The sequence below is a fragment of the Chlorocebus sabaeus genome, chromosome X (assembly GCF_047675955.1).
Source record: "Chlorocebus sabaeus isolate Y175 chromosome X, mChlSab1.0.hap1, whole genome shotgun sequence".
Lineage (NCBI taxonomy): Eukaryota > Metazoa > Chordata > Mammalia > Primates > Cercopithecidae > Chlorocebus > Chlorocebus sabaeus.
This window is the reverse complement of record NC_132933.1, coordinates 71,593,438-71,620,880: the sequence shown is the minus strand read 5'-3', so window position 1 is coordinate 71,620,880 and position 27,443 is coordinate 71,593,438. Positions and strand designations below refer to the sequence as shown.

Sequence of the window (27,443 nt, the reverse complement as noted above, 5' to 3'; positions counted from 1 at the left end):
CTTGGTTAGCTATATTCTTAGGTATTTTATTCTTTTTGTGGCTATTTTGAATGGGATTGCATTCTTAATTTAGCTTTCAGCTTGGATGTTGTTGGTTTATAGGGATGCTACTGATTTTTGTACATTTATTTTGTGTCCTGAAACCTCGCTGAAGTTGTTTATCAGATAGATCAAGGAACTTTTGGGCAGAGACTACAGGGTTTTCTAGCTATAGAATCATATTGTCTACAAACAGGGAAAATTTGCCTTCCACTCTTCCCAATTGGATGCCTTTTATTTCTGGTTCTTGCCTAATTACTCAGGCCAGGACTTCCAGAACAATGTTGACTAGGACCAGTGAGAGTGCGTATCCTTGTCTTGCTCCAATTTTCAATGGGAATGCTTCCCGGTTTTACCCATTCAGTACAATGCTGGCTATGGGTGTTTCATAGATGGTGCTTATTATTTTGAGGTATGTTCCTTCAATGCCTAGTTTGTTGAGGGTTTTTAACATGAATAAATATTGAATTTTATGGAAGACCTTTTCTGCATCGATTGAGATGATCATGTGGTTTTTACTTTTGGTTCTGTTTATATGGTGAATCACATTTATTAATTTGTGTATGTTGAATCAACCCTGCATTTTAGGTATCGCGGTGGATTCGCTTTTTGATATGCTGCTGAATTTCGTTTGCTATAATATTAACAGTATTTTGTTGATGATTTTTGCATCTATGTTCATCAAGGATATTGCCTTGAAATTTTCTTTTTTTGTTGTGTCTCTGCAAGGTTTTATATCAACATCACGCTGGCATCATGAGTTAGGGAGGAGTCCATCCTCCTCATTTTTTTTGAAATATTTTCAGTAGGAATGGTATCAGCTCTTTTTTATGCATCTGGTAGAATTCAGCTGTTTTCATCTGGTCCTGGGCTTTTTTTGGTTGGTAGGGTTTTTATTACTGAATCAATTTCAGAACTTGTTATTGGTCTATTCAGGGATTCAATCTCTTCCTGGTTAAATCTCGGGAGGTTGTATGTTGCCAGGAATTTATTTCTTCTAAGTTTTCTGGCTTGTGTGCATAGAGGGATTCATAGTGGTCTCCGAGGGTGTTTTTTTTTTTTTTTTTTTTTTTCTATTTCTGGAGTATCATTGGTAATGTCCCCTTTGTCATTCTGATTGTGTTTCTCTCTCTCTCTTTTTTAAATTAGTCTAGCTAGCAGTCTAATTTCTTTCAAAGAACAAGCTCCTTGATTCATTGACCTTTTGTATGGTTTTTCTTCTCATTTTTCTTCAATTTAGCTCTGATTTTGGTTATTTATTTTATCTTCTGCTAGCCTTGGGTCGGTTTGCTCTTTCTCTCCTCCTCCTCCTCTTCTTCTTCTTCTTCTTCTTCTTCTGCTTTTTTTTTTTTTAAATAGGTTTCATTATGTTTCTGGTGTAGGATTGTGACATACTTCCTCATTTCACTGTGAGCCATTCCCTTGACTCTAAGCTAAATTAGTGCACTATTTCTTATAAGAGGATATCTTTGACAACCTAAAATAATTAGGTTGTTATTGCATACAAAATTATGACCTACTCTATAGTGTGTTTGTGATAATAATTTGTAATGGTAAAACTATAAAAAAAGCCATATTGATAATTGTAGACAAAAATGTGAACTATATAGATATTTTGCTTATGCTTCCTACTCTACTTTGGCAGTTTGTATCTGGGTGTAAAATCATTCTAAAAATCGGAGAAGACATTTGTGAGACTGGGAAAATATATTATAAAGAAGGTAGTAAAGATTTTTCTTCTTTTGTGTGTGTAAACGTTTTTCTCGTTTTTTTTAATTATTCAAGTAATACGTGAATACATGCTCATTAGTACAAGAATTCAAACTGTATGTAAATATATACAGTAAAAAGTTACTCCAGTTACCTCCTAACACTCTCCCTCCAGAGGAAGCTACTATTAAGAATTTGATTTGTATCCTTTTCCGTCAACATGGTTACACCTATTAAGGTAACTAAAAGGCAGAAAAAGTCAGTTTAACAAAGAAGTTAAGCATGCTTTCTTTGAAGGTGGGCTGCCTGGGTCAAAACCCAGACTCTGCTACTTAACATTGTGTGATATTGGTCATGTTATCTAACGTCTCCGTGCCTGGGTTTTCTCATAGGTAAAATGGGGATACTAAGAGCTTCACAGACATGTTATGAGGATGTCTTTAGCATGTGCGAAGTATTTAGAATAGTGTCTGGCATATAGTGCACACAATTCATCATGGAATCATGATACATATATTGTTTCACAGCTTGTATTCTATACACATAGGGGAAACGTAGTGTAGCCATTAAGAGCATGAATTCTGATTCTGAATCCAATTATCAGGTGCAAATCCTAGTTCTATCATTTACTAGCTTCGTGACTGTCAGGAAGTATATAACCTTCCTTTGTCTTTGTTTCCTCTGTAAAATGGGGGTAAGAGCTTTAGCTCTAAATTAAGTAGTATATATAGGACATTTAGAATGACTGTCATGTAGTAATTACTCAGTAGATGCTTATTATTATGTCATTGAAAGCACTCAGTTTATTATTTAATGTTATAGATATATTACAATTAATTTAACAATTTGTAGTTGATGGTCATTTAGATTACTTCTAATTATTAATTGTTACAAAATATTCTGGTGTCCATATTTTAACTAAAAATGGAATTACCATTTGACCCAGTCGACCCACTGCTGTGTATCTATCAGAAGGAAAATAAATTGTTATATCAAAAAGACACCTGTACATTTGTGTTTATCACAGCACTATTCACAATAGAAAAGTCATGGAATCAATCCAAGTGTCCATCAATAGATGACTGGATAAAGAAAATGTAGTATATACACACAATAGAATACTACCCAGCCATAAAAAAAGAGTGAAATCATGTCTTTTGCATCAGCATGAATGGAGTTTGAGGCCATTATCCTAAGTGAAATAACTCAGAAAGAGAAAACAAAATACCACACGTTCCCACTTACAAGTGGGAGCTAAATGGGTATAAATGAGCAAATAGAGGAAAATAATAGACACTGGAGACTACAGAAGGGGGCCAGGTTGGGAGGGGTGTGAGGGCTGAAAAATTACCTGTTGGGTACAATGTTCACTTTTCAGGTGATGCGTATGCTAGAAGCCTAAACTCCACCACTGCACAATATATCCATGTAACAAACCTGCACATGTACCCCATGAATCTATAAATATTTTTTAAAAATTAAAATAACTTTGTATCTACCTTAACGTGTATGAAAAAAAGCTAGTGCTATTAACATTTTCCCGTTCTCATTGTCACTGAAAACTTGAATAAACACTTTCAAGATCCTCTTTTGGATCATTACCACACTGTACACGTGATCAATCTACGTCATTTTCTTATTAGTTTGGTTCAGTCCCAGGGTGTGAGTGGAAAGCAGAACAATTTGTGTGGTTAAAGCTTTATTTCTGAAGAGTAAATGAAATATGAAAACTACATGAGCCAAACAGGATTTCTTCTGTGTTTGCACTGTTGGAGTCTCAGAAAAACAACTCTTTAGGTATCCTGATATTTGAAAAAGGTAAGTCTAAAATCTTACATATTTTAGTTCTTTTTTTATTTTCTTCACAGTAGGCTTTAAATATGAATATAAGTGCATTTCTTGGAAACAGTTACAACAAAGAGTGTTGTTTTAAAAGAGGAAAATTGTATCTTGAATCAAGTCTGCTTTTTTCTTTCATGCTTTTATAGTGTTTATAGAGAAAATTGGAAGTCTAAAGATTGCCAGTTGCACTAAAGAGCCACACAAAAGTCTGCAATAAGTGCTAAGTAAGATTTTAATACAAAAGAAGAGAGGAGAAGAAAGTGAGGAGGAGTTGAGGGAGGGAAAGGGAAAGAAAAAGAAAAAAGATTGGTAATGAAATTGACAAACGTATTTACATTTACATTATTTTTTAAATTGACAGAGAACATTGTATGCTTTTATTATGTACAACATTTTGGAGTGGTTAAATCTAGCCAATTAACAAATGCATTATCTCACATAGCTCTCACCACAGAAATGATAACTATTCATCTACATTATTCAAAAAGTAAAGTGGCTATATTTATGTTTTCAATCAACAAATTTGCATGAGTCCAAACTATATATAAATTTCCACATCTTATATATGTTCTAAGGTATAGTAATTCATTTCAATCTGTGACTCAAATGACATTAATTAAAAGGATAGTTAAAACCAATTCCTTGACAGCAACCTTCATTTTAACTAGACTCTTTGAAGATAGAAAATTTATCATTTCTAAATAAACCCTTAGACATAGTTGAATATAATAATTATACATTTGTATGTTTGTACTTCTAACACTTTCATGTGCACCGTATAATATTATACTGACAATAATCCTGTGAAGAGTCATTAAATGATGTGCAGTATCATCATTTAATTGCTGAAAAATTTGAGACCGCAAAATGTTAAATAAATTAGCTTATGTTAAAAGTTCATGGCAGAACGGAAACCCAGGTTTCCTTATTCCTGGTCCTATTTCCTATCCTTTGAGCAACACTGCCTCCCTAAATTACTTTTGTTTCACGTAGGAGATAAATCGTTATTTGACATTTTAAATGTACATTGCCTTAATGAGTTATTTTATATTACAGGAATATACTAGGCACTTACTTTGTAAAACTTGTCTAACAAAATGCTTGGAGAAGCTTTCTTAATTGATCTTCTATACAAAGAACAGAAATATGCAAAATTTTGCAAACCATTTATGTGTAAGAAGACTGAAAAGGAAACTTGGAAAAAGAAGATTTTAGATAGAGAAGAAAATTCACTTTCCTCTGCTGAGATGGAAAATCAAGAAACAGCTAGGAAAGAAAGTGTAACAGAGCAAAATGATGATACAGATCAAATAAAATCTGTGGATGAAACAACCGTAGCAAAATGCAAAGGTATATGTCTTCCAGGAAATGTGTCAGTTGCATTGCCCATTTCAAAGAGAGAACAACTTGATCAAAGACAACCAGATTTATGTAGATCATGGTTGTGTATGAGTATTTGCCACAATTATCCTGACCTACAGATTGGAGGTGACGACATGAAGAACATATGTGATTCAGACTGCTTTATGGAACACACACATAATGATGTTTTTAATGGTCCCCTTTTATTTTCAGTTGGTATGCCACTGGGTCATTCTCCTGTCATTGGGCCTCTAGAGACATTACCTACCTCAAAATTATTGAACGGGGATGAAAGCCAAGAAAAAAGTATGTTGTTTCAAAAACAGCCCCTCTCTAATTCTATGCTTAATACTTATATGGAAAGAAAGGTGGACGAGCTCTATAAACAATTATTGGAAGAAAATCTCACCAGATGCCACTCTATAACCAATCTTATGGCTTCCAATTTGCTAATGAATAATGTAAATTACACCAGCCTTCAAACCTCTCAAGAGCAGAACGTTGAATTATGGAAAGATCAGGAAGCTATCCTACACTCTCTACCACTATGTAATCTCTGTAACCGTTCTCATGGAAAGAGTTCTGAATTCAGTACTCCTAACTTACAAATATCAAACCAGACAGTTAGGGAACTTCTATGACATCTACAGTAGAAACCAAATGTAGGTTGTTTGGACATACTTAAGGGACTGCAATAACAAGAGTTTTCTCTGGCTTATCATGTCACATCTAGCCTTCTTTGAGGTGTGATTATTATAGTTTTTGAGAAATGATTTATCCCATGGTACATCTGAATTCTTGTAGGAGACAACTATAGTAACTACATTTTTGAGTGCATGTTCTTAATGTGTTGATATTTTAATTGTTGCCAGATTAAACTCTATATGTGTTTACCTATTTAATTTTCACTGGCACCCCAAATCAATTACCTCAGTGTCACACAGCTTTATTTACAACAAAAATGGGATGAGGAGTGGATTATTGCTCTAAGATACTGAGGACAACTAGAAGATATATCAGAGAGGGACATTTATTTCCCCACAAAATTGCATTGATACTGACAATCAAAATAGTCTAGGGGAAATAATGATATGTAGTTATGGATATGGATATGTATATCTGGATATCTATATGTGGCTATCTATCAAGATTGAGTATGGGGACATATAAAAGGAAATACTTTAAACAAAAGTCAAATTTAAATGATATTTGAAAGAAACACGGAAGGGGGGCTTAAGGAAAAATGGAAAATTCCTAAGTACCATTTGTATTGAAACTTGGTGCTTTGGAACTTACCTGGAACGAGCATTAACTGTTTTATACGACTGTTATTCCTGGTTGTTTTTAGGGATGGGAGGAAACAAAACATACAGGTAGAGTGAAGAAAGCAGAGTACCACCATTTAGAAATAAAAAGGCTCTCAGCAACTTATTACACAACAGATTATCCTCAATCATGATCCTGGCTTAGAGTGAAAGGCAGCAGTGTATTACGGAAATTTTCGGATTTAAATTAAATACATTGACAAAATATATCTAAAGTAACAGTATAATTTATTGCAGACTTGGAAAAAAGCTTCCACCCTTTTAATAGAAATAGGAAGATGATCGGCATGCACTTGTGTGTTGTAAAATAAAATGGTATTAATTTCTGTTATAGAATTCTTATGATTATGTTATGCATTAATAAGATTTGTGCATTGACAATCACATATTCCCTTCCAATTTTTTCTTGGGTCTTTGATTAACTCTTGTAGAATGAGTCACCATAATGCCCTAATAGCTTGTTCTTTATGATCACACAATACTTAGTTTATTTTCACCCTCTTCAAATGTATGCGAACTAATAATAAGTACCCCTGATTTGTCTTCTGTTTTTCTCTTTATTGCTCCCTTCCACACAATCCTCTACCATAACTGTCCCAATCAATTTTTATCATTCAGACATTTGATTCTGAAGAGACAATGAGTAAGAGTTTTGGAAAAACCAACTCAGTATCTTTAGATACTGAAAAACAGTTGTATGTATATTGTCTTTTATGCTGTTAAATTTCAGCATTTTAATAGAAGAGTTACTAAAATTATGAAATACTAATGTCAAAATTTACAAAAGTGAATTAAATGTCATGGGACAGTATTACTAGTGTGAATGGTTTTCTTAGGTACAGTAATATGTATTAATACTTTATGAAGCAGTTATATTCATAAAGTGTTGAAATTACATAGTATCATATAAAAAGCCACAGTATTTAGTATTTATCAAATTTATACATATATTTAATTACACTCTCATATTTAAAATTTTCGCCTCTTTATCTGTGTCATCAAAATATTTATCATCTAAAGATACTCACTTATGGTTAAAATGGTTTAAAAATACAATGCAATTCTTAAGTAAGGAAGGATGATGAATTTGGTGTTATGTTTTATCCTGACCTCATACCTACCGACTTTAGTGCTGGAGTGAAATATGCATATGACGTTGTGATTTATCACAGTTTGGCTTTAAGTAGTCATTCTTCATTCTGTTTTTCACCATGAGTATTATTCATATGACCACAATGTTCCCTTTCAAAACATTTTTTGAAACATATGGAATAATAAATTTCTTCTTGTCTCATATTTGCAGAAGTTGAAAGTATTAGTTTTGTGCTTCTATGAATATATGAAATGTAAATGATTCATTCGTTGGGGAGGATCATCATGTTTTCTGGTAGGAAAAAAAGTCGAGGAGGTTATGAAAGATGTTGAATACAATGTTGTCCCCTGCTTATATAGAGTTTAATTTACACCCCGTCTTTGGATTTCAGGTCACTATTGTGAGTCCCAAAGTAGATTTGACAAAGTCTAAGGTAGTTTTCTGTCAGGAGTGTCCTTTAAACATCACACCTATTTAAAAGATACAGTCTATACTGTACTCCTGGAATTTTCAGGCTCATTTTGTCTCATAGGTTAGTCCTCAAAAGAAGCCAGTCTCCCCGAGGTTATTAAGACTTGATCTGACACTGTGATGGTCCATTCAAGGTTTTAAGCAGAGTTTCTGGGTCTTACTAAAACTTGTTTTTGGAAATGGAGAAACAAAGTAAATAGTTCCTGCTTGAGGGATGGAAGTATCAAATACCATGAATTTATTTTCCTGTTAAAAAATTAAAGAAATATTTTCATAAAAAATTTTACTTTTAAGAGGTAAATGGCTAACTTAGCATTATTACATGATGTATGCGTGGATGAAGGGTGGAGAGGTGACTTGATGTGAATTAGTGTGTAGGATAAACTGGAATAATGTGTAGTTAAAGGAATGATTTTTTTCTAGCCAACGAAGAAAGAAATCAACAAATTAATATCAACAGATATCCATTAAATCAAATTAAGTGTGGTTTAATGTTTTCATAACTAGTCATTTGCATGGAAATTTAGCCAATCAACTATGTACGTGTGAAAATCCATGAAAAATGAAATAGTAATTCGAAAGCAAAATAGTTATCACAGTGTTAAAATTAAGCTAGGTGTCCTTTTATTCCCCAGGGGCAATTTGGAGCTTTTGCTCCCCAATTACATTGTTATGTTCTTTTCCTCAAGGTCTAGTAAATTTGTGAAAACGGCCTTATTATTACACATTGGTTCAGTATTTGTTAGTGTATAAAATATACACCATAACTTGGAGTTTTATGAAATAGTCTCTAAATAATTACATTTAAGATCATATCTGTAAAGCAATGTGAAACAAATTAAGGTATATTGACTGTAACTTAAAAAACACTGAATCATTGTCATGGGAAGTTGTCTTTGAATTGTTCTGCTATTTCTATTTAAAGCTGAGAAACTTGTAGCTTACGGAATTTCTCAATAGTTCTGGTTCTATTTCCCCAAATGAGTGGTGGCAGTTTACTATGAGAAAAATAAATTGTGAAAGACCTTGGTTTTGTCTGAAAGTGACCAAAGTCTTTTCCTGAATATACTATTTATCTTTTTTTTTCTTTTTTTTTTTTTTGTGGGATGAACTCTCACTGTCTCCCAGACTGAAGTTAAGTGGTGCGATCTTGGCTCACTGCAACCTCCACTTCCCGGGTTCAAGCAATTCTTGTCACTGCAACCTCCACTTCCCGGGTTCAAGCAATTCTTGTCTCTCAGTCTCCTGAGTAGCTGGGATTACAGGCACCTGCCACCATGCCTGGCTTTTCTTTTTTGTTTTCTTTTCTTTTCCTTTCTTTTATTTCTTTCCTTTTTTTTTTTATTTTTTATTTTTTGGAGAGAAAGGGTTTCATCATGTTGGCCAGGCTGGTCTCGAACTCCTGGCCTCAAGTGATCCACCCGCCTGAGCCTCCCAAAGTGCTGGGATTACAGGCGTTAACCACCACTCCCAGCTATGTATCCTAATAATTGTAAACTGAACCCACTTCTGCTAAATAGATTTTGAATAGAATTGAAAAAGTTTAACAACTCAGGATCCCAGGGACTTGTGTGGGTCTACCTCTTTCATTTAAGTGTTCAGCTTTACTTTAGGGAAGTCATGTAATTGTATAACATCCTTGTAGTCTTCTGCTTAAGAGAAGCTTAGAAATTCATATTATAAGGATTTTAGTGGTATGGGACCGGCTTGTGTCTGTAGCAGATCTCCAAGGCCAGTTGAAAACCAAAAAAGAATTTTCAGATCTTTCTGTCTTTCATGTAGAAATATCTCCAGAGGCTGACTCTCTTTTCGGACTCAGCCCGCCTGCACCCAGGTGAAATAAACAGCCATGTTGCTCACACGAAGCCTGTTTGGTGGTCTCTTCACACGGATGCGCGTGACATGTTGGTGCCGTAACTCGGATCAGGGGACCTCCCTTGGGAGATCAATCCCCTGTCCTCCTGCTCTTTGCTCTGTGAGAAAGATCCACCTATGACCTCTGGTCCTCAGACCCAACAGGCCAAGGAATATCTCACCAATTTTAAATCGGGTAAGCGGCCCCTTTTTTACTCTCTTCTTCAACCTCTCTCACTATCTCTTAACCTCTTTCTCCTTTCAATCTTGGCACCACCCTTGAATCTCTCCCTTCTCTTAATTTCAATTCCTTTCATTTTCTCGTAGAGACAAAGGAGACACGTTTTATCCGTGGACCCAAAATGCCGGCGCCGGTCACAGACTGGGGAAGGCAGCCTTCCCTTGGTGTTTAATCATTGCAGGGATGCCTCTCTGATTACTCACCCACGTTTCAGGGTTGTCTGACCACGCTGCAGGGATGCCTGCCTTGGTCCTTCACCCTAAGCGGCAAGTCCCAATTTTCTGGGGGACGGGCAAGCACCCCAACCCCTACCCTCCCTGTCTCTACCCCTTCTCTGCTTTTCTGGGGGAGGGGCAAGCACCCCGACCCCTTCTCTCCCTGTTTCTACCCCTTCTTGCTTTTCTGGGGGAGGGACAAGCACCCCAACCCCTTCTCTCCCTGTTTCTACCCCTTCTCGGCTTTTCTGGGGGAGGGGCAAGAACCCCGACCTCTTATTTTTGTGCTCCCTCTTATTTTTGCACCCTGACCTCTTATTTTTGTGCCCCAATACCTTAGTTCCACACCCCGACCCCTTTCCCACTTTTCTGGAGGACAAGAACCCCTGAACTCCTTCTCTCTGTGTTTCTACTCTCTCTTTTATCTGGGCTTGCCTCCTTCACCATGGGCAACCTTCCACCCTCCATTCTTCCTTGTTCTCCGTAACCTGTGTTCTCAAGAACTTAAAACCTCTTCAACTCACACCTGATTTAAAACCTAAATGCCTTATTTTCTTCTACAATGCTGCTTAACCCCAATACAAACTTGACAGCAGTTCCAAATAGCCAGAAAATGGCACTTTTGATTTTTCCATCCTACAAGATCTAAATAATTCTTGTCATAAAATGGGCAAACGGTCTGAGATGCCTGATGTCCAGGCATTCTTTTACACATCGGTCCCTCCCTAGTCTCTGTTCCCAATGCAACTCATCCCAAATCTTCCTTTTTTCCCTCCTGCCTGTCCCCTCAGTCTCAACCCCAAGCGTCGCTGAGTCTTTCTAATCTTCCTTTTCTACAGACCCATCCGACCTCTCCCCTCCTCGCCAGGCTGAGCTAGGTCCCAATTTTTCCTCAGCCTCCGCTGCCCCACCCTGTAATCCTTTTATCACCTCCCCTCCTCACACCTGGTCTGGCTTACAGTTTTTGGCTTACAGTTTCCTTCCATGACTAACCGTCCCCCACCTGCCCAGAAATTTCCTCTTAAAAAAGTGGCTAGAGCGAAATGCATAGTCAAGGTTAATGTTCCTTTTTCTTTATCCGACCTCTTCCAAATCAGTTAGCATTTAGGCTCTTTTTCATCATATATAAAAAACCCAGCCCAGTTCATGGCCCGTTTAGCAGTAACCCTGAGACACTTTTCAGCCCTAGACCCTGAAAGGTCAGAAGGCTGCCTTATTCTTAATATGCATTTTATTTTTTTACCCAATCTGCTCCTGACATTAAATAAAACTCCCAAAGTTAAATTCCGGCCCTCAAACCCCACAACAGGACTTAATGAACCTTGTCTTTAAGGTGTACAATAATAGAGGCAGCCAAGTAGCAACTTATTTCTGAGTTGCAATTCCTTGCCTCCACTGTGAGACAAACCTCAGCCACATCTCCAGCACACAACTCCAAACGCCTGAACCGCAGCTGCCAGAGGTTCCTCCAGAACCTCCTCCCCCAGGAGCTTGCTGCAAGTGCCGGAAAGCTGGCCACTGGGCCAAGGAATGCCCACAGCCCGGGTTCCTCCTAAGTTGTGTCCCATCTGAGCGGGACCCCACTGGAAATCGGACTGTCCAACTTGCCAGGCAGCCACTCCCAGAGCCCCTGGAGCTCTGGCCCAAGGCTGTCTGACTGATTGCTTCCCAGATCTTCTCAGCTTAGCGGCTGAAGACTGACGCTGCCCCATCGCCTCAGAAGCTTCCTGGACCATCACAGATGCTTTGGGTAACTCTTACAGTGGAGGGTAAGTCTGTCCCCTTCTTAATCAATACGGAGGCTACTCACTCCACATTACCTTCTTTTCAAGGTCCTGGTTCCCTTGCCTCCAAAACTGTTGTGGGTGTTGACGGCCAGACTTCTAAACCTCTTAAAACTCCCCAACTGTGGTGCCAACTTGGACAACATTCTTTTATGCACTCCTTTTTAGTTATCCCCACCTGCCCAGTTCCCTTATTAGGCTGAGACATTTTAACTAAATTGTCTGCTTTCCTGACTATTCCTAGGCTACAGCTACACCTCATTGCTGCCTTTTCCCCCAGTTCAAAGCCACCTTCACATCCTCCCCTCGTATCCCCCCACCTTAACCCACAAATATAAGATATTTCTACTCCCTCCTTGGCAACTGATCATGCACCCCTTACCATCTCATTAAACCCAATCACCCTTACCCCCCTCAACGCCAATATCCCATCCTGCAGCATGCTTTAAAAGGATTAAAGCCTGTTATCGCTTGCCTGCTACAACATGGCCTTTTAAAGCCTGTAAACTCCTCTTATAATTCCCCCATTTTACCTGTCCTAAAACCAGACAAGCCTTACAGGTTAATTCAAGATCTCTACGTCTTATCAACCAAATTGTCTTGCCTCTGCATCTCAAACATACTTTCTTTACTATTCCTTTACACCCTTCATCCCAGCCTCTCTTCGCTTTTACTTGGACTGACCCTGACAGCCATCAGGCTCAGCAAATTATCTAGGCTGTACTGCTGCAAGGCTTCACAGACAGCCCCCATTACTTCAGTCAAGCCCAAATTTCCTCCTCATCTGTTATCTATCTCGGCATAATTCTCATAAATACACACTTACTCTCCCTGCTGATCGTGTCTGGCTAATCTCCCAAACCCCAATCCCTTCTACAAAACTTCTTTCCTTCCTAGGCATGGTTAGTGCGGACAGAATTCTTACACAAGAGCCGGGACCGTGTACTGTAGCCTTTCTGTCCAAACAACTTGACCTTACCATTTTAGCCTAGCCCTCATGTCTGCATGCAGTGGCTGCCACTACTTTAATACTATTAGAGGCCCTAAAAATCACAAACTATGCTCAACTCTCTACAGTTCTCATAACTTCCAAAATCTATTTTCTCCCCCCAACCATCGCTCAGGGCAATGCTTATGCTGATAAGTTACCTAAAAAAGCAGCTAGCTTCCAACTTCTATTCCTCAGGGCAGTTTTCCTCCTTCATATTGGCCACTCCCACCTACTCCCCTCGCTGAAACTTCCACCTATCAATCTCTTCCCACACAAGGCAAATGGTTCTTAGACCAAGGAAAATATCTCCCTCCAGTCTCACAGGCCCATTCTATTCTGTCGTCATTTCATAACCTCTTCCATGTAGGTTACAAGCCGCAAGTCTGTCTCTCAGAATCTCTCATTTTCTTTTCATCATGGAAATCTATCCTCAAGGAGATCACTTCTCAGTGTTCCATCTGCTATTCTACTACCCCTCAGGGATTGTTCAGGCCCCCTCCCTTTCCTACACATCAAGCTTGAGGATTTGCCCCTCCCCAGGACTGGCAAATTGACTTTACTCACATGCCCGGAGTCAGAAAACTAAAATACCTCTTAGTCTAGATAGACACTCACTGGATAAGTAGAGGCCTTTCCCACAGGGTCTGAGAAGGCCACTATGGTCATTTCTTCCCTTCTGTCAGACATAATTCCTCGATTTGGCCAGTTTTGCCTCACACAGGGTCTCTTCTTCCTCTGTGGGTCTTCTACCCACATGTGTCTACCTGCTAATTGGACAGGCACATGCACACTAGTTTTCCTTACTCCCAAAATTCAATTTGCAAATGGGACCAAAGAGCTCCCTGTTCCCCTCATGACACCGACACGACAAAAAAGAGTTATTCCACTAATTCCCTTGCTGGTCAGTTTAGGACTTTCTGCCTCCACTATTGCTCTCGGTATTAGAATAGCAGGCATTTTAACCTCTGTCATGACCTTCCGTAGCCTGTCTAATGACTTCTCTGCTACCATCACAGACATATCGCAAACTTTATCAGTCTTTTATCTGCCCAAGTTGACTCTTTAGCTGCAGTTGTCCTCCAGAACCGCCGAGGCCTTGACTGACTCACTGCTGAAAAAGGAGGACTCTGTATATTCTTAAATGAAGAGTATTGTTTTTACCTATATCAATCTGGCCTGGTATATGACAACATAAAAAACTCAAGGATAGAGCCCAAAAACTTGCCAACCAAGCAAGTAATTACGCTGAACCCCCTGGGGCACGCTCTAATTGGACGTCCTGGGCCCTCCCAATTCTTAGTCCTTTAATACCCATTTTTCTCCTTGTTTTATTCGGACCTTGTATCTTCCGTTTAGTTTCTCAATTCATCCAAAACCGTATCCAGGCCATCACCAATCATTCAATATGGCAAATGTTTCTTCTAACGACCCCACAATATCATCCCTGACCACAAAATCTTCCTTCAGCTTCATCTCTCCCACTCTAGGTTCCCATGCCGCCCCTAATCCCGCTTGAAGCAGCCCTGAGAAACACCGCCCATTCTCTCTCCGTACCACCCCCCCAACATTTTTGCCGCCCCAACACTTCACACTATTTTGTTTTATTTTTCTTATTAATATAAGAAGGCAGGAATATCAGGCCTCTGAGCTCAAGCCAAGCCAGCGCATCCCCTGTGACTTGGATGTATACGCCCAGATGGCCTGAAGTAACTGAAGAATCACAAAAGAAGTGCAAATGCCCTGCCTCACCTTAACCGATGACATTCCACCACAAAAGAAGTGAAAATGGCCGGTCTTTGCCTTAAGCAATGATATTATCTTGTGAAATTCCTTTTCCTGGCTCATCCTGGCTCAAAAAGCTCCCCCACTGAGCACCTTGTAACCCCCACTCCTGCCCACCAGAGAACAACCCCCCTTTGACTGTAATTTTCCTTTACCTACCCAAATCCTATAAAACGGTCCCACCCTTATCTCCCTTCACTGACTCTCTTTTCGGACTCAGCCCGCCTGCACTCAGGTGAAATAAACAGCCATGTTGCTCACACACACACACAAAAAATCTTCAGAACACTCCATGTATTAAGAAAAATTGATTGGCTCTTCATGTATTAAACAAATATTTACTGAGCACTGTGATAGTTAATAGGAATAAATGGTGAACAAAAATGATGCAATTCCTGTTTTTCACTGAGCTTATAGTATAGATGATGTAAAAGCAGAGAGCAATAGTAAATCATCACAATCCAACATTAGGGATATGAGAAGTACAAGCATGCAGCTCTAGATCATTCCACACTGGTAGTTCTGTCTGCTTGTTCTGTTCATAATCTAGTCTGAATCTTGTATCCAGGACTATTTTGTTGGTGTACACCAGTGTGGCTCTAATGGCCATTAAACAAGTTGAACTCTTTCCATAGCAGCTGATATGAAGCTGCTGCCCCAACCCTCCAAATCCTCCCATCATGAAAATCTTGGCAACTCTGGCTTCTCCCTCTGAACCTTTGTATCTTCTCATGATCCAGCATCTACACAGGCAAACATGGAGCCTCTAGTACTCAGCTCCAATACTACCTGTGGTACTTCCTGTCCCTATGAGTTGTTAAATATTTTGAGTCTCATTTCTGCTTGTATGTACTTCATTATCGAGATACCCGTTTCAAAATCCTGCTCAATATCACTAGTATCCCTAGGCTTGGGCCCCACTTTTTTCGTACAGTTTCTAAGTAAATGGAGACCTATTCCGGAACCTCAAACTTTGACTGGCTTTCCTCACTTTTACTCACTTTTCTTGATTCTCTTTTGCTTTGTTTTCAATCTTTATTGCTGTGTGCTTCTTTAAGGCCACTTGCTTCTTGATATACTGTACAAATGCAGGTTGACATGGAATTATTTATTGCCTGACACCTGTTGACCAAATTGAGATACTAAGTGATCTGAGAGGATCACATTTTGGATACTGGATATTGTTTATCCTGAGCATTTATTCCTGATTTATATATCATCTAAAACTTAAAAGCTACTGATAGTGCATTGTGCTTCATAAAAGAAGGTATTTCTGTTTCAAACACTTATACTTTAAGGCTCAACTGTAAAAAAGTGTCCATGCCCTGAAAAAACCTGTCTATGTGAAGTTTTCTAAATGAGCTTTGCCCATGAACTGACAATATTATTACCTATTAAATGCCTGTCTGTTTAGCAGGGAGTGTGCTGCTATTATTCATTGTCATTCAGTGATAATAATAGTTACCATTTGGAATATCTATTATGTGGTACGCACTCTACTAGGAGCTTTATTCACATTATCTCAATTATTTCAACAACCTTATTATATTATTACCCCTATTTTAGACAGGAGGAAATTAAAATTGAGAAAAGTTAAAAATTTGTCCAAGATTATGCAGTTCATCAGAATCAGTATTCAAATGAAGATATTTTGACATCAGAACCTCTGCTGTTAACTAGGGTTGCCAGATCTATCAAATAAAAATACAGGATACTCGGTTAAATTTGAATTTCAGATAATCAACAAATTACATTTTAGTATAAAGTATGTCCTCATGCAATATTTGGGACACACTAATACTAAAACATTATTTCATTATTAATCTGAAGTCCAAACTTAACTGGGCATCCTCGTAACCCTACCTTAAAAACTACCCTATACTTTTCCCGGGGTTATTTTAAAAAAAAAAAAAAAAAAAACAAACAAACAAAAAAAAAAACAACAAAAAAAAACCAGAGAGAATGTGGAAGATAGAAAGGGAGTAGTTGAGCAGAACCTGAAGTCAGTTGGTAGAGAATTGACGGATCCAATGAAGAAGGAAAAGACCAATAATTCTGGAGACTATAAATACAAGGTACCATTTTATAGAGTCATTACCTTGAAGGAGAGCTGGGGAGAAAGATTTGTCTCCTAGGGACTCTGTTGCCTACTAGAGATTTTTTTTTTTTCCTGTGTTAGGTGTGTAGAGACATCCCTGTTTCAATCCTGTTAAACAAGTGAATCATGTAATGAAAAAGGTGGAAAGAGAGCTGGAAAGAGCAAAGAATGCATAATGGGAATATTTATGTTTTAATAATGCTCCAGTTCAGCCACTCATTAACTGCCTGACAAGACACACTATTTCTCCCAGTCTCAATCTCCTCATCTGGAAAATGGGGATAGCAACACTTGCCCCAACTATATCACAGGAATTTTATGAAAATTAAAGGGAGGTGAGAAGACTTGGTAAGTGGTAAAACATTCTACTAATATAAATCCTTTTGATAAACATCAGCACAATTCTAACAAATTAATTAATCATCATGTTCAAGATTGGGATGAGGGAAATATTTATTTTTGCCAACCTAAAAAACACTTTGAATAAATCCCTTCTGATTACTTAATAGGAACATCTGAAAGTAAAATAAGAGATGAGAGTCCACACAAGTTGCTACTGTTTACTGCTGGGAGTGACAGATTTGTGTGTTCTACAGGAATATATGAAGAGAAAGATTTCTCTGGTTGTTTCCAAATGTTTGAGAAACTTCATAGCATTTTGATTTAAAGTAACATTTCTGAAAATAAATATTTCTGATAAAGCAGGAAATTTAAGCTGGATGATTTCTAATGAGAAATCATATTGTAAACACCGGATGAGAGAAACATAAACTTTTAAGTTTAATTCACAGTACTTTCTATTACATTAAAGTGTAGAGAGACTGGTGCAAACCTTTGTGGAAGAGTTATGGTAGGTTTCAGCAGCAAAGTCTATAGCTATAGAAGTTTATTTTTCTTTTTCTTTCTTTTTTTTTTTTTTTTTTTTTGAGACGGAGTCTTGCTCTGTCGCCCAGGCTGGAGTGCAGTGGCCGGTTCTCAGCTCACTGCAAGCTCCGCCTCCCGGGTTTACGCCATTCTCTTGCCTCAACCTCCCGAGTAGCTGGGACTACAGGCGCCCGCCACCTCACCCGACTAGTTTTTTGTATTTTTTAGTAGAGACGGGGTTTCACCGTGTTAGCCAGGATAGTCTCGATCTCCTGACCTCGTGATCCGCTCATCTCGGCCTCCCAAAGTGCTGAGATTACAGGCTTGAGCCACCGCGCCCGGCCAAACAGCAGCTATTTTTCTAAGTGAATGTAATATTGGCAAAGATTAGGATATCACCTAAAAGAGAGAACTGACTCCATACTGTCAAGGAAGCGTGACAACAGGATTGTATAATTGGTAAAATTTGACTTCTAGCTTCCCCATCCTAGATCCTTTACCTAATAATAATAATAATAATAATAAAGTTATACATAACAGAGACTTTATCATTGCAATAGATAATTCACTACCTTATAAGGATAATTCGCTCACCTTATAACGTGAGGACAAAATGGATAGTGTAAGTCAAGGGTCTCATATGATGTTTGATTCCCCTTAAAGACTCAATAAGTTGTCAGTGTCATTGTTATTTTTATTATATTTATCATTATTCCCATATTATATATGAAGAAATTGAGATGTGTTCCATCTTGAGACTTGAGCTACTCAATCATTCAGTTTTTCCATAATCAAAAGCTCATGCCCAGACAAAAGTCATTTCTAATTGAGTGTGACTATGTCAATGTTCTTTCTCCCAGAAGGGTCTGCCTTATAAACCTAAATTCTCCATGTGTAACAACAGGTTCTGTTCTCTGAAAAGGGCATTCAGGCTTCAGCTAGCAATGGTACGGGATGAGAATTTGAGTCTCCCATGCTGGTTTCTCAAAATTCCACTACCTGTGTAACTCTGAACCTGCTTAGGTCTTAAATCAGTCCTATGGGGGTAACAGTGTTAGTATCATTCATTAGGCACTTTATGTCTTGAGGCTCAGGAGGATGGGGGTAGAGGGTATGAAAGCAATAGCAAAAGATCTAATAGAGGCCAAATAAAGGAAGTATTTATCGTGAAGATCTTTGGAAGATCTTTGTTTTCTAATCGTAGATACTTCAGAGTTCTAGGACATCATAGATATAAAGTCCCATATTCTAGACTAAATTTATTCTTAAAAATCCAGGAAACTAAATCTCTGTTTTCTTTCTGTCTTTCTGTCGTACACACACACACACACACACACACACACACACACACACACACGAAGTAGCCCACTACATAAAACAGGCATTGGAAGAGGAAGAGTTGCTCTGATTGAAACAGGGAGAATAAAGATTCTGCTCCCTCTTACCACATTCAGGTAGCCATTGAGGGGAATCCTTAAATAACAGTTTGAATATTATTGGTCTAATACAACATTCTTATAGATGAAAAAAAAAAAAAATCCCCAAAGAGAGGGAATGAAATTTCCCAAGTAGTTAGTGAGTGACCAAACTGGCATTGGTGCCTATGTCTTCTGATTCCCAGTCTAGTTTTCTTTTTGCTTTTTAAATTGAAGTACCAGGCATTTATATGCTAGCAATGTGATGATTTCATAGAGCTATACTGCTTCTTTATCATTTTGAGAACAGAATATCACCGTCATCATTAACATCATTATTAGCATCATCACCAGCAGCTGTAAGAAAGTTTATCCTGTGGCATGCATGCCAAAAATGTTTGCAGGCTTCTGTCTAGTGGCAGAACTTGCTTCCAAATGGTGCCATAAACTGCTGCTCCAGGCCTCCAAGCACCACAGGGACCAGTTGTCACATAATCACTGGCAGTCACTCATCATTTCGCATCTCCCATCCCATCCATTATTCTTAATGGATCCGTAGATCCATTAAGAATAAATGTTGAGGTATTTTATATGATGTGATTATTATGTTTTCCATGCCTATATCAAAGCATCTCATGTACACCGTAATTATATACATCTACTAAGTATCCAAAAAATTAAAATTAAAAAAATAAAAGAATAAATGTTGTTACACTCTGTGTTTTGTAAATGTATTCTATTTGGGGAGGGGAGAATTTTTTTTTCAAAGAGAAATAATAACATTGGATGTGATCATTTTCCCATTGTTTTAATTTTACTGACTGAGCAGTGGTGATGAAATAATCAAAATGAGCAATAAAGAGTTCATACAATGAATGGAAAGACTACTGAAACGCAGTGACTACAGAATCTCCCTAAGAGGAAAGAAAAGCTATTGAAAATGAATCTGACGGCCATTATTTGTTTGAATAAACAGTTAAACATTTTCTCTCTTCTCTCTTGCCACTTCAGACCATTAAAACTGCTCTTTAATATATAAATATATATCAGACATCCATTTCAGCAATGCTAACATCCAAACAAAGAATAACAAAATAAATCTCATTACCTATCACATTTAGTAATCTAGATGTTCCAGATTGTGAGAACTGATAACTGACTGATACAGAGCAGTGGCTGAACTAGTCAGTGTGAAGAACCCTAAACAAATACAAATCACAGGAAGGGCTAGAAATTTTTATATGGTCTACAGAAAAATAACATGTTTATAGAGTGGTAGATTTATTACAGCTTATTTCTCAACATGGGATCTACTTCAGAAACACATGAGAAACTTCTCTGAGATAAACTTTATTGGCCTTATCCCTGATCTACTAAACTTGACTTTGAGGTTTGGACTTGGAAAAGTTATCTGGTTTCTAATACAGAAATTTGGTGAAGAACTTCTGACCTAGATCAACTCCTTCACTGTAAAGATAAGGACATTTAGAGGAAGAAAGAGTAAATGACTTGCTGAAGGTAACTTATTTTTTTTTTTTTCCTTTTTACCTGTATCCATGAACAACGAATGTTGGAGCATGAGGGAAGTAAGTGGTACAGGAGGGTTCCCCTATTGGAGGGAGTTGCATATTCTAAATGGGAAGATAAGATTAGGAAACATTAAACAGGTAGAAAATAATTCAAGACAATTAATTCTTTTCCTGAAGAGGCTGGATGCCTAGGTGAGGAACTGGGAGACCCAATATTGAAGGAGGTAGATGGATACAGGGTCATCCACCCTTGCTTTGCAGAATCTCACATACAGAATTTCATGGGAAAGATTAGACACTGTTGAAGTGTAATGTGACTTGAAAATGCAGGTGTGGTTTTTATGCTTTTTTTTAAAAAAATGTATTTTAGGTGCAGGAGTGCATGTGCAGGTTTGTTATGTAGGTAAACTGTGTGTCATGGAAATTTGTTATACAGATAATTTCATCACTAGGGTAATAAATGTAATAACCAATAGGTATTTTTTTGTGATCCTCTCTCTCCTCCCACCCTCCACCCTCAAGTGGGCCCCAGTGTCTGCTGTTTCTCCCCTGGTATCCATGTGTTCTCATTGTTTAGCTCCCACTTATAAGTCAGAACATGCACTATTGGTTTTTTGTTCCTGTATTAGTTTGCTTAGGATCATGACCTCCAGCTCTATCCATATTGCTGCCAAGGAAATGATCTCATTCTTTTTCATGGCTGCATAGTATTCACTAGTGTATATGTATCACATTTTCTTAATCTAGTTCACTGTTGATGGACATTGGGGCTGATTTTATGTCTTTGTTATTGTGGAGAGTCATGCACACATACACGTGCTTGTGTATTTATGATAGAATCATTTATATTCCTTTGGTTATATACCCAGTAATGAGATTGCTGGGTTGGAAGGTAGTTCTGTTTGTAGCTCTTTGAAGAATTGCCACACTGATTTCCACAATGGTAGAATTAATTTACACTTCCACCAACAAAATAAGCGTTCCCTTTTCTCCACAACCTCGCCAACATCTGTTGTTTTTTGACTTTTTAATAATAGTCATTCTGACCTGTGTGAGATGGTATCTCATTGTGGCGTTGATTCGTATTTCTCTAATGATTAGTGATATGGAGTAATTTTTCATATGTTTGTTGGCGGCATGTATATTTTCTTTTGAAAAGTGTCTGGTAATGTCCTTTGCCCACTTGTTAATGGGGTGGTTTGGGGGTTTTTGGTAAATTTGTATAAGTTCCTTATAGTTTCTGGATATTAGACCTTTGTCGATTGCACAGTCTGCAAATATTTTCTGCCACTGTTTGTTGTTGTTTGTTTATGCTCTTGATAGTTTCTTTTGCTGTGCAGAAGCTCTTTAATTAAATTACATTTGTCAATTTTTGTTTTGTTGCAATTGCTTTGGTGTCTTCATCATGAAATCTTTGCCAGGTCCTATATCCAGATTGATATTTCCTAGGTTATCTCCCAGGATTTTTACAATTTTAGGTTTTACATTTAAGTCTTCAATCCATCTTGCATTGATTGTTATATGTGGTGTAAGGTAGGGGTCTAGTTTCAATCTTCTGCATATGGCTAGCCAATTATCCCAGCACCATTTATTGAATGGGGAGTCCTTTGCTCTTACAATTTTTCACACGTAGAATAAATATTAAAAGTACCCTATGAAAAGTCTATAAAAGGCTTAACCTGAGCAAGCAAGCCATTTTCTGGCTTCATCTTTAGCATTCATTACACACAATGCAAAAACTTTTGGATGATCCCCCCAAAATCTCATACTTAATACCCTTAAAACATATGAGACAAGGAACGTACCTAATTGTAATGGATGTGATCCAAAATGGTGCAAGACTTGTTAAAGAAGCATAATGGAAGAGAAATAAAACTATGTGCTGTTTTTCTACAAGTAAAGCAGTGTTGTCTTCCTTTAGGAAGAAGTGTCTAGTGCAGAAGAGAAAGAAAAGGATGTTGGAGTCTCATGTGTGGAAAGAACAACTAATTACAGGAATAACTCCTCAGGTGGAAGGGACAGAAGAACACAGTTCTGAGGAACAGGTACAGAAGCCAGAAAGAAGGCTTTTCTGAGAGAATTTTACAAAGTAATCAAGAAAATAATGATAAAGTTCTGAATAATTATTTTAGATTTCCTGCTCTCCATTTAAACTTAGACTGATTTGGACCGGTTAGCTTTTTAAGGTTTCTTTTTCAGCTCTATTATTATCAAGGGAGGCAGTAGAGAAAAAAGAACACCAGATGTGAGGTCAGATTAATCAGGCTCACACTATAGATTGCCTATTATCAGAGCTTTTGCGAGTCACTGCCTCATCTGTAAAATCAGGTTACTACTTTTGCTACTTATACCTCAAATGAATACTGTGAAAATTATATATGTATATATATATTTATAAATATATACTCTGCATATAAAAATATATAATAAGCATATATGCTCTGCATATATAATATGTATATATAATGTGTTTGGAGATGCTTTGTAAACCAACAGTAAAGTCTGCACAAATGTTAAAATATTATTCATGCAGTTTTTTTTAACTTTCTTTTCCTCCTGCAAATTCCAAAGATTCTTAAGTTTCTTGTGACTCATTCGAGAGATTGAAGTAAATATAATGGTAGTAACAATAGTAATGATAATAATAATAATGTAACATTTATTGAGTGCTTATTATGTGTCAAGCAACATTTGTAGGTGATTTACCAAAAATAACTAATTTAATCTATGTGATGGAAAATTATATTTGAGGTTACAATTTTCTTTGTACACCAGAAAACAGATTCAAGGTTGTTGTCTTAGTCTTCTGGGGCTCCTATAATAAAATAACATAGATGAATGGCTTAAACGACAGACATGTATTTTCTCACAGTTGTGGAGGCGAGAAGCCCAAGATAAAGGTGGGAGATTCCGTTCTTGGTAAGCCCTCTTCCTAGCTTTCAGACAGCCACCTTCTCATTGTATCTTCATGTGGTGGATAGAGCTCTGGTCACCTTCTCTTCTTATAAGGATACTAATCACATCATGAGGACCCTACCCACCTGATCTCATCTAACCCTAATTACCGCCCAAAAGTTCTGCTTCTGAATATATCATATTATTGGATATAATTATAACATAAAAATTTAGGGGAGATACACTCAGTCCTTAGCAGCTGGAAATGAAGATGTTAGATTATGCTATAGTACTGACTAACTTCCAGAGATGTTGTTACTGAAGACACCCCCAAATGTGCTAATCTTCATCAAGCATCCTATTTTCTCATGAGAGTCTCCTATCTTCCAGAGGGTTTATGCAAACACTCTTACCATAATTGTTCTTTCACTTCTAGTCCATTGATGCCTCCGACTTTTTCCTTTATGGTAGCCTCCTTCTATTTTCACTTTCCTCCTCATCTATTTCAGATTTCATGAACCATTTATTTCAATAACTATCTTGACAAACAGGCACTACTTGTGAAAAGGTGGTTTGTTGTATTGGCTTTCTCCTAAATTCCTTTATAACCCGCTGCTTTTGTGTAAGACAGGAAAAGATAAGGGTGCTTGATCTGTGTTTAATGTGTGTCTTAGCCTCTACACTATGACTGTCGTGTTTCCTGTTACAACTTCCAGGCCCAGCACGGTGTCTGTTACATATTTATCAAAGGAATAAATAAATTATTCAGACCAGAATGAAGACCAGCTTATAGGCATTCGAGATAGATTTTGGATCATTAAAAAAATATTTTAACATTTACAACAGTCCAAAATAGAATGGGCTGCATTGTGAATTCTGAATTTCTATGTCACTGAAGATATTCAGGGAGGGCGCAGGTACAGTTAAGGAGAGTGCATGAAACAAGGTGTTTTATGAAGTCTTATCCAATCCTGGATTCTGTTATCTGGAAATAAAACTTGCGTAAGGGATTGGAAGTTCATTCATGAAAGAAAATATGAGTAGTTTTTGATTATACATTTAAATTTAATAGTAAATTTTTAAAATTTGTTCTATTGTATTAATATAATTTATACAGGAATTGTGACTTTCATAAGCCATTTATTCAAGTGTTCCAAAAGTCATTATTTTTCTATAACCAAACTTAATTTCACCCTTGAGTTTTGAGTCCACCTAGTGGCTGAAGTTTGGTATTAATCAATTCTGGGTAAGCTCAAGTAACTTTAAGGTTTCTCAGTTATTTTTGGGTTCAAATTCAGTCTAACAAGAGCTTGTCCTCACCTCATCCTCTTTCCCCAGTGTGGCATATACATTTCCAGCTGCTCAAATAGTATCATGGCATCTGCAAGGAGGCACTTAGTCATTAATGTCTGTCCGTACTGGCATCCGCTAAAGCATGGAAATCCATCTCTCTTTAGCTAATGTTTCCCCTATGTTAGAATCTGCATAGATGGCTTCAATTACATATTTTATTTGCCCAAACTACACTTCACCTAATCCCCCACCCTCTGCAGTATTTACTTCTCAAAATCAAAATCACAACCCGTGAGGATTTCTCTCTTTTTCCCTCCCTCCTTCTCCCATCCCCTCTCTTGTTGTACTTCATCATTTTTTGGTAGTATGAGAAAATATAACTACCCCTGTATCTTGCTGTGCCATGTGAAGTTCCCTCCATCCCTGATAACATGTTGATGCCAGGAACCTCTGGGAAGCTACTGTCTTCCAGGATTCTAAGTCTAAAGAAGGACGCATGCTTCCTCATTTTTCAGATGTTCTGTTCTCAGAGCCCTTTCTAAGAAAGCATAACTGGAATAGGACTGTATTATTATCTGTGATGCTTTACCTCCTTAGTCTAGTCTATGAACCTCATAGGTGGACATATGCCTCTTATGCCAGCTTCTATTATTCTCAACATTTTTTTTTTTTTTTCTTTTTTTGAGACAGGGACTCAATCTGTTGCCCAGGCTGGAGTGCAGTGGCATGGGGTGATCATGGCTCACTGCAGCCTCAACCTCCCTGGCCCAGGCGATTCTCTCACCTCAGTCTCCCACATAGCTGGGACTACAGGCATGTGCCACCACATTAGGCTAAATTTATTATTATTATTATTATTATTATTATTTTAATAAACAGGGGTTTTCACCATGTTGCCCAGGCTGATCTGTAACTCTTGGGCTCAAGGGATCCTCCCTCCTCTGCCCCTCAAAGTGCTGGAATTACAGGCATGAGCCACCGGGCACAGCCAAGACTATTATTTATAGTATAATTTTGGCTACGGATGCCCGGAATATTTTTTAATAACAGATTTATAATTCACACACCATAAATTACATCTGTTTCGCTTTAAAATGTACAATTTTTGTTTGTACATTTTTGTTTCATTTGTTTTTAGTATAGTCACAAAGTTGTGCAATCGCCACCACTATCTAATTTCAGAACATTTTTGTTACCCCAAAAATAAACTCCATGCTCATTAACAGTCAGTTCCTATTACTCTCTCCTCCAAGTTCTTGTCAATTACTAATCTACTTTCTGTTTCTGTGAATTTGTGTTTCCTGGACACTTCATATAAATTGAATCATGAAATAAATGGCCATTTGTGACTGGCTTCTTTCATGTAGTATAATGCTTTCAAGTTTTATCCATGTTGTAGCATGTTATAAATACTTCATTCTTTTTATGGATGAAAAATACTTCGTTGTATGAATATACAAAATTTTGTTTACCCATTTATCGGTTGTTGAGCATTTTGATTTTTAACTTTTTTGGTTATTATAAATAACGTAGTTATGAACATCTGTGTAAAAGTTTTTGTGTGGGGATATGTTTTCATTTATCTTGGTTATATATATAAAAGTGAAAATGCTGGGTTCTATGGTAACTGCTATGTTTAACTTTTTGAAGAAATGCCAAATTGGTTTTCCTGGAATGCCACCATATTCCATTCCAATCAGCGATGTTGGAGCATTCTAATTTTTCCACTTTATCATCATTTGTTATTGTCCATTTTTAAATCATAGCCATTCTAGTCAGTCTGAAGTGATATCTCATGGTGTTTTGATTTGCACTTCCCTGATGACTAATGATGTGGAGCATTTTTTTTTTTTTCATGTGCTTGTTAGCCTTCTGCATATCTTTTCTGGAAAAATATCTGAAAATTCTTTGCTTACTTTTAAATTGAATTTTTTGCCTTTTTGTGGTTGAGTAGTAATAGTTCTTCACATATTCTGGATACTATACCTTTATCAGTTATATAATTTCTAAATATTTTCTCCCATTCTATGGATTATATTTTCAGTGTCTTGATCATGTACTTTTACATACAAAATTATTTAATTTTGAAGTTCAATGTATATATTTTTTCTTTGATTACTTGTGCTTTGTAATATCTAACAAGGCTTTGCCAAATCCAATGTAACAAAGCTTGCACTTATGTTTTCTTCTGAGTGTTTTATCATTTTAGTGCCTATATTTAAGTCTATGACTCATTTTGAGTAAATTTTTGTTTATGGTATGAAGTAGGAGTCCACCTTCCTCGTTTTGCATGAGAATATCTAATTGTTAGGGTACTATTTGCTGAAAAGACTATTCTTTCCTGAGTAACTTGTCCTGGCACCCTTGTTGAAAATCAATGTACCTTAAATATGAAGGCTTTATTCTTATGTTCTTAATTCCATTTCATTGAGCTGTATGTTTCTCTTTATGCCAGTACTCTATAGTCTTGATTGCTTTAGTTTAGTAGCAACCTTTTAAAATCATAAAGTATAAGTCCTTTAACTTTTTCTTCTTTTCCAAGATTGTTTTGACTATTCTTTCTTCAGTGTTAATTAATAAAGTTTTATTAGGACACAGCCATGTCTATTTCCTTACATATTGTCTATGGCTGCCTTCATG

The 27,443-nt window shown here is 37.3% G+C and overlaps 1 protein-coding gene across 3 annotated transcripts in view; it reads left to right on the top strand.

The window, feature by feature from the left end:
* The first annotated feature begins 3,437 nt into the window (after nucleotides 1–3,437).
* LOC103232265 (TLR adapter interacting with SLC15A4 on the lysosome-like) overlaps nucleotides 3,438–27,443 on the top strand; it is a 103,065-nt gene continuing 79,059 nt past the window's right edge. For 2 of the 3 annotated variants that reach the window (XR_497116.3, XR_497115.3), the window contains exons 1-2: nucleotides 3,438–3,567; nucleotides 22,537–22,660. Coding sequence is in view for 1 of the 3 variants with exons in the window: in XM_007992166.3 (XP_007990357.1) it covers nucleotides 4,689–5,594 (906 nt within the window). In the remaining 2 variants the exon portion in view is untranslated. Of the gene's footprint in view, nucleotides 3,568–4,647; nucleotides 7,573–22,536; nucleotides 22,661–27,443 lie in introns of those variants that run through there. The other variant, XM_007992166.3, reaches the window with a different exon arrangement.